Below are 10220 nucleotides of genomic sequence, written 5' to 3' on the forward strand. Positions count from 1 at the left end.
TTCGGCTGATGGCGCTGGCGGCGCTGGCATCGCAGCCCGGGGTGGCTGGTGGCGCCGAGACCGTCGGGAACGCCAGCGTGGGTAAGGTCGGGGCGCCTCCCTTCTGCACCCCAAGGGGCGTTTGCATTTCTTGCAAGGTCGAGGTCCACCCCAGGGTCTGTGCGCCCCGCAGCCGAGGCGGCGCGTTCGGAACCGGCAGGAAGGGGTCAGGGTCCTTCGTGCAGAAGGACATTCCCTTTGCGAAGGAGACGTCCTCACTCCGGCTGTGGAAGTGGGAAGAGATGCGTAGCTCCCTTGTTCACACACATTCCTGTCCCCCTCGGGGAGGGGAGCAGCCATGTTTGCGGGTTTCATTTGACACTTGAAAGCACCTCTGGGCTCCCGAGTGGCGTGGCTGAGCCGCGGGACCGTCGGGCGTGCAGAACCGAGGGCTCTGCGACCGACGGCCCCGCAGACCGCGCGGGGTTTTTACTTCCCAGTGGAGATGCTTTTCTAATTGGTGAGCTCGACGGAGTGGACAGGAAAAGCGGACTCAGATCGGGCTTTAGATCGGAGGTCATGTGCTTGGCTGAATGGGTTTTATAAGTAATTCGTGGTTTGTTAACATACACGCTGTGAATAGCACTAACTGTGCCAGGCTGATAATCACGTGCTTTTCCCGTGAGGTTAGGCGCATTCTTAGTTTTGCTTGGAGCGTTAAGACACTACTTACAGTTCTGAAACATAATATTTTCTGAATAATGTGATTGTGCTCCTAAATACTTATCTTTGAAAAGCTCTTGTGCAAACTGAGTTCTGGAATCTTTGCATGGGACTTAAGGCCAGAGCTGAAAAGGGCAAGTTCTATTTTTGCAGGAAAAGAAAAAATGAGCCTTTTTTTTTTTATGGGCCACTACATTCACTGCAATGCAGAATGTGCCAGGTGCTTTTTCATGACAGTGTGTTGTTTTTTTGTTTTTAATCCTCATCCGAGGATATTTTTCCATGGATTTCTAGAGAGTGTGGAAGAGAGAGGGAAAGACAGAGAAACATCAATGTGAGAGAAACACATCTGTTGGTTCGAGCACCATGCCCTTGCCTGGAATCGAACCCAGGACCCTTCAGTAGGCAGGTGGACGAAGCTCTATCCACCGGCCAGGGCAAGGCAGTGCTTTTTAATCATCACGACTCTATAATCACAGCCCTCACTTGGCAGAGGACGGAGCTGAGGCCCTACATGATGATGCCCACCACACAAGCAAACAGCTCTAGGGGCACAGGCGGCATCTGAACCCAAGTATGTCTTGCGGCAAATTTCCTGGTCCTTCCACTTCACCACAGCTGCCCCGAATAAGAATGTTTTACTTTGCACTGAATTCTTCCGGGAATTCTCATTTCTCAAAATAGCCTTCTGAGGCAGGTGGAGGAGAGGCTGCCCCGTCTCAACAGGGAAGCATGTGAGAGATGGAGTTTGCAGTTGATCCGGGAGGGCTGCGGTCCAGAACTTTTCACTTCTGGTTCTGTGCTCCAGTATTTAATAACAGCTGGACATTTTTACACAGAAGCTGAGAAACCTGAGTAATCGAGAGCTTAATATTCTTCAGGCGCAATTTCGTGCCTCTTCTGTGCTTTCAGCACTGATATTTCCTCTACCATGATACTCTTTTTGCCTGGCAGCAGTATTGTTGCTCTGTGCGGAAGGACAACATGTGGGAACTTAACTGCGGAGTGGTAATTAAAGCTGATGTGCCCAAGCCGGTTTGGTTCATGAAGAGAGCCTCTGCCGATGGACTGAAGGGTCCCGGGTTGGATTCTGGTCAAGGGCATGTACTAAGGTTGCAGGCTCAATCCCTGGCTCTGGTTGGGGCACCTGTGGGAGGCAGTCAATCTATGCGTCTCTCTTACATTGATGTTTCTCTCTCTGTCTCTCCCCCTTCCTTCCACGCTCTCTAAAATTCAATGGGAAAACATCTATGGGTAAACATTAATAAAACTAAAACAAGCTGATGTTCTCCACATCAGTCAGATAGAAATTAACAAAGACTGCCCTAACCGGTTTGGCAGAGTGTCTGTCTGCGGCTTTCGGACTCAAGGGTCCCAGGTTCAATTCCGGTCAAGGGCATGTACCTTGGCTGCGGGCACATCCCCAGTAGGGGGCTTGCAGGAGGCAGCTGATCGATGTTTCTAACTCTATCCCTCTCCCTTCCTCTCTGTAAAAATTCAATAAAATATTTTTTAAAAAATTAGCAAAGACTTAGTTCAAGAGTTGCAGTCTCCTCATTTGTTTCGATTTGAGGACTCTGATAACTAGACAAACTGAAGGAATTAAGCAACTGCTGTAATTACTCATCTTTCCCCGGAAAAGCTAACTTGCACCACAGGGATAGTGGCTCAAAAGCCAAATAAATCTTTGAAGGTGGCAGATCAAATTTCTAGAATGAGGAAGGTGCTTTCTGTGGCCAGCAGGGCACAAGGGGTGCACCACACGTTTAAACAGTGTTCCCTTGTCTCGAAGTTCCAGTTCTCTGCTGCCTTTAATGTCTTTTGTTATTGTTTGTTTCACATCCATTAACTTACATAGAATTACATAGTAATTGGAGGTGAGCACAATGTCTTTTGAACTTCCTGATATTTGTGCTAATGATAATGCCATAAGTAAGGTAGCAGGCCATTTTTGTAGTTAGTTGCAAGTGGTCTCTTTCTCTTGAAAGGGTGTGAAAGATGCCCTGGCTGGTGTGGCTCAGTAGGTTAAGCATATCCCATGCATCGAGAGGTCACAGGGTTGCAGGCTTGATCCCCAGTAGGAGGCGTGCAGCAGGCAAGCAATCAATGTTCCTCCCTCTCCCTTCCTCTCTTTCTAAAAACATCAATAAAAAAATATATATTTTAAAGTATGTGAAGAGTAATATGCACATTTTGTGTTTCCTTTCAGCTTTTAGTGCTAACGAAAACACGTAAGACATAAATGAGAAATTGGTCCCTGCAGACATGGCTCAGTGGTTGAGCTTTGACCTATGAACCAGGAGGTCACGGTTTGATTCCCGGTCAGGGTACATGCCAGGGTTGTGGGCTTGATTCCCAGTGTGGGGCATGCAGGAGGCAGCCCATCAATGATTCTTTCTCATCATTGATGTTTCTCTCTGTCCTTCTCTCTTCCTCTCTAAAATCAATAAATATATCTAAAAAAAATAATAAATAAATAAATGAGAAATTGGGAGGGGCTGTTGCATGTTGACCAGTTCAAGTAGCTAAATTAACTGCTTTTGTTTTTAATATTTAATCTGAAGAGAATTATGAAGACAGCTTTCACAAATCTTTCCTAGAATTTGGTTGTTGTATGAAAGCACAAACAATGCTTTCATTTTAGTAAAACAGAGGTCAATTTTAGTAAAATAGTAAAAAGGAAGAATTGAATAATTTTAAGTTTGCAAGTTTAGGATTTGATTGGGAAAGAAAAGGGATTGGGTAGCTCTTGGTGGAATAGATTTCTTGGAAAGAAGAAGTGACTGCGTAGGAATGATGAGTAGGAAAAATAGAAAAGAGTCCCCTGTTATATGGGTCAGATAGAAAAAAAAATATTTTTGGCAGAAAAAAACAGGCACTTCTTTTTAGAGGCGAGCTACAGACAGCATAAGGCTCTGTCTCCTTGTTGGCCATGTGCTCTGTAATATCACTGGATGTACTGTTTCCCTCCCACACCCAAAGTCATAAGATCTAATTATGCCTCATGGAATGTTCCTCACGAATCCCTTCCCAGATGGCTTAGAGGTGAATTAAGTTCCTGTTAACTTCTTCGGGATATATTTTGGTTATATGCCTTTATTTGCCATGTGTGCTTTTATGAGTAGAAGTTAAATGCAGATTCTGCTAGACTGTACTGTTCAAGTTGTCTTGATTTTTCAGGATTTTTCCTTCTCACTTTAAGGAGGTCTCCTTCTCACCTTGATGTTTTTGATGGGTGTGGCAAGCATTTATTAGTATACCTGTTAGTCCTCTTCCCACGCCTTTATTTGCAGGACCTTACTGAATGCCTGACTTAAAAAAATAAATAAGATGAGCCTCTGAAACACTGGGAGGCTAATGGAAGTTAATCATGATACTTTATTGTGTAGTATTGGACTGTTTACAAAAATGTCCCCATTTATTTGAGAATTTCAGCAGCCAAGTGATTTATGTAGCACAGTTACCTCCATTTTACCATGAGGGAACTGAGGCCCTGAAGAAAGAAATTACTTCCCTGAGGTGACAAACTTGAATTGTCATTTACTAAACAGTTACTATGTGCCAACTAGGTGACCACTACTGTACTAGGCGTTGGAATGTCAAACATGACAAAGCCCTGTATAGCCAGGAGTCATACCATAACTGATTTTGTTAATACGCAATCTTCTGTAAAAATTGTGAAATGGCTATCAGACCGCAGGGGTAACACTGCCAGAGGATTTTCACACAGAAGTTAGGTAGACGATAACTAAGAATAGGGAAAATATACTTATCCTGTCCTACCTCATCCAACATTGAGTTAGGAGCTCTCAAACCTGGCTGACCATTAGAAATCAGCTGGAAGACTTTATTTAAAAAGGCATGTTGGTGAAGAGTCAACTAGAAATTGAAATTTAAAAGAAAAAGTAAATGAACAATAGCATCAAGAAACATGAAATATTTAGGGATAATTATAATGGGATATGTGAAGTCCATTACAGAGAAAACTATACAACAATCTTTTTTTTTTTAAAGTATGTTTTTATTGATTTTAGGGAGAGAGGAAGGGAGAGGGATAGAGAGATAGAAGCATCATCAATGAGAGAGAAATGTCCCTTGGCTGCCTCCCGCGTGGCTTCTACTGGGGATGGAGCCTGCAACCTGAGCATGTGCTGTCTCCGGGAATCCTTATGGTGCTCCTGTTTTATAAATTTCAGATGAAGAGTTGAGGTAGAAGCTGTGTTTTGAGTGCCATTAAGGTTTCTTTCTGAAAAGAATACCTCACTATCACTGTAGAAATTTTATAAACAATGAAATGTGTAAAGAAAAGAGAAATCACTTAAAATATATTCCCAGGGATACCTATGTTTAATACCCCTACTTATTTTTTCAGGTTACTAGTTGTTTAATAATGTATTTTAATTTCTTTGGTCCTATCTTTCCTTACTCTCTTTTAAAGCAATGAACGCTTCAGTTCTCCAAGTATTTCTTATTTGTGATTTATCTTCACCTGGTTTACCTATTTAGTGCATTATTTGAGAATTAGCTTGGACGAAGAAAGAACTGGTGTGCAGCTAGGAGAAAGATACACAGAGAACCATGGGTAGAGTGAGTGAGTTAATAAACAGAACCAGACATGGATGGGAAAGGCCTAGATGAGGTGTTGGAAAACTGTTGTTACAACCTGTCTTTTATGTGGACTCTGAACTTGGTCCTTAACCAAAAAGCTCATTTTTCCAGAATACCCGTGGTTCATAAAGTAAGTATCTGAGGTGGGCGTTCAAATGACATTTTTGCCAGTGCTGATGGCACCTTCTTTTGCAAGCTGGGTAATACAGTCCTATTTGGCAGTTGAAGAAATTGAGGTTTAAGAGAATTGAGAGCCCTAACTGGTTTGGCTCAGTGGATAGAGTGTCGGCCTGCGGACTCAAGGATCCCAGGTTCGATTCCGGTCAAGGGCATGTACCTTGGTTGTGGGCACATCCCCAGTAGGGAGTGTGCAGGAGGCAGCTGATTGATGTTTCTAACTCTCTATCCCTCTCCCTTCCTCTCTGTAAAAAATCAATAAAATATATTTTTTAAAAAAAGAGAGAATTGAGAAACTTGCCTAAGATCACACAGCTCATACATGGTGGGATAAAATTGTAGCCACCTCTGTGTCTCCAGGTGACTTCAGGATTCTTAGTTCCTACTGTTCTTTAATACCAGTGCATTCCCAGTTGTCAGTAGCTCCTTAGGGTTGCTAATTCTTAAATTCAGGGGCTCTGTTCAGAATAGAATTGTTATGGTTGCTACCAGATGGTTTTTTTTTTTTCCTGGGCTCTGGGAGCCGGGCACCTTGAGCATCCTCAGCCACTTTAGGAATTTTTCTCATCTTTTGAAATACTTTTTCCCATTTTAGTTCTTAGTTCTGCCGCTCACTAGCTAAGTCACCCTGGTGAGCTGCTTCACCTCTTTAAGCTTAATTCTCATCAGTGAAATAGGGGCAGTAATAAAATTTATCAACCAGTTTTCTTTCTGAGGATTAAATCTGTGTCTATGTTTATATATGTGATTTCTACAAACTGATATTAGAGGTTCGTAATTACAATGAAACGTTTCTCTTGTTGTAGGTCTTATTGAATTTTCTGTGGGGAAATTTAGATACTTCAAGCTCAACAGACCCTTTCCAGAGGAAGCTATTTTGCGTAATATTTCCAGCAATGCGACTTTTCTTATTTTCCAAATACACTCACAGTATCAGAATACAACCATTTCTTTTTCTAAGGTAAGTACAAAGGATTATTTCTGTAAAAACTCTTTCTGCAGTTTGTGTCCTTATATTTAGCAAAAGCATCAGAATTATTGGATGCCTCTTTATGTTTAACTTTATGTCTTAAACTTTTTAAAAAATAATCAAAGTTGGTTTCTGTCAAATTAGTGGTTTAGAGCAGCTAAGAGGTGAATGTCTCAGGCCTTTCTTGAATGTGGTGACCTCTGACTTAATGAGGAGGTGATAGAGTGCCTAGTTTGGGGGAAGGGTGAGCTATGCCAGTGTTTCCTGTCTGAATGTAGTTAAAGCTTTCCTCATTATTTCCCACTTTTTTTCTCCCTTACTCTCCTGGGCCCTTGATGATTTTTTACCTGTGAATACATTTTAATGGGTTTCCCTTTCTGTTTAGCCATTTAATGTGGTCTTGAGTATGACTAAGATATATATGTTTAATAAGACCCTGTAGGATCAGCTTTATTCTTTGACGCCTCTCGGAAACAAAAATATCCTAAGACTGAGTTAATCTTCTAGCAGCATTCAGAACTCTTGCAGAAATCATCACTAAACCCTTTAATCTCAGCCTCAGCTTTGGGAAGTTTTTCAGATGCCCTGGCTTAGCCTAAGCTCTTAAGGACCTGCCATTATGTTAAGCTTTTCCAAGTCTATTTCTATTTAGCCCATATGACTCTTTAGACAAATAAATTCCACTATGTGTGTTGTGTGTTCTGTTTGTCTTAAGCCTATATTCTAATACCCTAGATTTTGTTAAACAAAGCTCTTTTAGTCCAGTTCATATATATTTTATAGGCCTTGGTCATATAATCTCTCAAACGAAGTCTTTTGTATATTTCTATCCTGACATCCTGCTTCTGTCACGAAGGTTTTGAAGTTACATGCCTGTGTGTGGTAGTTTAATCGACTAGAAATGGAAGAGTTCGATCATGGAAAACAAGAAGGAATAAATTGTTAATTGCGAGAGATGACAGTGCCTGTGACCCATTTATGCTGACTTTGCTTTAGTTTATGGCAGCCAGAGCAAAAATCAAATCATGTTAAATTTCCTAACTTTCTTAGGAGGAAGAACATGCCAGTTACTCAGAAGAAGCCAAGTTTTTTTCTGGCACTATATTCAAAAGGAACCTCCCTATTCAGACCCTTACATAGGAGACATAGTAAAATGGCACATGTATAATTTCCTTCTTAATAACATTACTACACAGACAACATTTGAAGGAAGGGAAAGGGCAGAGAAGAAAAAGGCATTTATATTCATTGCATGCCTACTGTGTGCTAGGCTGGTAGTCTTAGCTCCTGGGGCCATAGACTTTGAATCTGCTGAAATTGATGGACTCTACCTGGCAGAACGTAGATACATATGCGTGATTTCAGGGGGACTTCGGGAAACTCTGGGCCTCTGGGGCTCCCTTTGAATCTGCTGAAATTGATGGCCTCTCTACCTGGCAGAACGTATAGATACATATGCGTGATTTCATGGGGACTTCGGGAAACTCTGGGCCTCTGGGGCTCCTCGTTAGGAACCCCCGTGCCTGGTTTTCCATATAATTAATTTAATTCTCACAACAGCTCAACAAAGTAGTTACAGGGCCTGCTTTTACCTCTGAGGAAACAGAGCTCGGATAAAGGGAGGTCGCCATAACTAATGTGACAGAAGCGGCCTGAATGAACAACATATGCCCGTCACAGTCCCCCAGCTCAGTTCCCCGCGGGAAGGATCTTCGTTATCTTTAATTATAACAATGTTCCTTCACGGTGCTGCCTTTAGTTCTCACCGTGTCTGTACTACTGAGAGGATAACCAGCCTGCATGTAGCTCTGGAAGTGAGAGGTCTGTGGGGAGAGGATTGTTTCTGTGTCCTCTGCCCTTCCCGACAAAGTGTAGCACTTAAGATTTTTAGGCTCATCATGGCAGCTGGTTCTTTGAAACTGTCGATTCTGTAGTTTGTCAATTAGTATTTGGGTCATTCTCCCTTATGGTTGTCAAATTGAAGCCTACCTATCACTTATGGAAAAATCAACCTGCTAGTCAGTCTGCAGTTATGGAAAAACCTGTCAAGGAAACCTAACATATGCCAATCACAGTCCTCCCACTCGGTTTCAGCCAGCTTACATTACCCTCCAAATAGGACTTGCTGGTATCTTAAGAACTTCCCGACCTCCTAGTCCCCATCCTGCCCTGTTTCTGTATTGCTGTTTTTAATGCTCTATAGAGCTCGCTCTCGCCCCAAATCCCTCAGAAACAATATTCCACAGCATGTCAGGCATGCACTCCCTTAGCCCATGGGTTGTTTTCCCCTGAATAAAGGATATCAAACTTGTGATGAAATTATTTTAGTTTCATCATTCAACAGTAGTGTTAGTACCTGACCTAGTACATCTTAATTTGGGGGATAGAAAAGCTTGGGAATTTTATTGCATCTGATCAAAGATCGTGTATTTTAAATAGTTCTGCCATGTGTATGTGTGGGCAAATGCACATAGAGGTGAAAAGAGCCCTTTAATTTTCTAAGGAAGGTATTTTGATTCCGTTCTGTTTGGGGAAGATTTGGAGTAGGACATGCATAGTAGATCAACTCTGGAATTTTAATATTTTGTTCAACTCCCTATTCACGATGACTCTTTTCTTCCTTATTGCAGACTCTCCTTCCCAGTACCTCGGGAACAGGCACTGACAAAGGACTGGTTTTCATTCTTAGACCAGAGCAGAGTATGTGCTTTTGGTATTTGGAGACTTCAGATGCTGAGCCTGTCCAAAATATGGCCATTCCACTCTCCTACTCAGAAAGAGGTGGTAACTTTTCTGTCTTCGACTTCTACTACTGTCTAGAATATGGGACTGATTCCTGAATATTTAGGGAAAACTGTAATCTTATTAAAAGTGTTTATTGTAATACAATATATTTAACCAGAAAGGTTTTAATAGCAAGGGAGCCAGAGAATTATCATGATGTTGAAAGTCCTGGAAGGAACTAGGAGAATACATTTATTCATTGGAAAAACATTTAAGGAGTCCTTGGAAAAGCAGTAACAAAAGGGCAAGACACAGCCCTTAACACTTTGGTTGGTTATCCTAGGCAGAGGAGGGCCCTGAAGGAAAATAGAGTATTTGGAGAATGGCATATAGTAGGTGTGGCTGGAGGCAGAGTGTGAGGGCCTTGTATATAATTTGAGGTTTGCATTCTATTCTGAGATCAGTTCTGTGGAAGCATAGAGAGTGTTTAAGCAGAGGAATGATGTGATGCACTTCATCTCTTAGAAAGTTAACTCCAGAAGCAGTGTGGGGAGTGGGCTGGAAAGGTCCGTGGCAGCACTAAGGATGTCCAACTGCCACCCAGCGGGCCTAAGCTGTCAATCAGACATCCCCTGTGGGCTCCCGGACTGCGAGAGGGCACAGGCCAGTTTGAGGGACCCCCCTGAGTGCAGGAATTTCATGTGCTGGGCCTCTAGTTATTAATAAAATGGAATGCTATAAATGTGTGTTTAATTAAGTATTCAAATACCATTCTGATACATGGTCTTGGGGGTCTTTGAGGTCTTTTACTCTTTTTTTTTTATGTATACACAAAGACTCTTACAGAATTGATATGACACTGTCTTTCTCCCTATTACTCATGGAGTTCCTTTCCTCTTTGGCAGTGTTTTTTTCCATTCCATCCCTGGGTTCTTATGTTCTTTTTGTAGGTTCATGGTCCCCAAAATCTAATAAAGACCGCTTTCCCTAGGAAATGGACACTTTCAAAATACAATTTCAGGGTGTTCATGGAGCCCCT

General features: G+C 42.2%; 1 protein-coding gene across 1 annotated transcript in view; it reads left to right on the plus strand.

Moving 5' to 3' along the window:
- Positions 1-6: 6 nt before the first annotated feature.
- TM7SF3 (transmembrane 7 superfamily member 3) overlaps positions 7-10220 on the plus strand; it is a 25195-nt gene continuing 14981 nt past the window's right edge. Inside the window, exons 1-3 of the mRNA XM_015560764.1 lie at positions 7-81; positions 6294-6448; positions 9088-9238. Of these exons, the coding sequence (XP_015416250.1) occupies positions 9-81; positions 6294-6448; positions 9088-9238 (379 nt within the window). The 5' untranslated portion in view covers positions 7-8. The remainder of the gene's footprint in view (positions 82-6293; positions 6449-9087; positions 9239-10220) is intronic.

Source organism: Myotis davidii, unplaced genomic scaffold (genome assembly GCF_000327345.1).
Source record: "Myotis davidii unplaced genomic scaffold, ASM32734v1 scaffold535, whole genome shotgun sequence".
In the NCBI taxonomy this organism is placed as follows: domain Eukaryota; kingdom Metazoa; phylum Chordata; class Mammalia; order Chiroptera; family Vespertilionidae; genus Myotis; species Myotis davidii.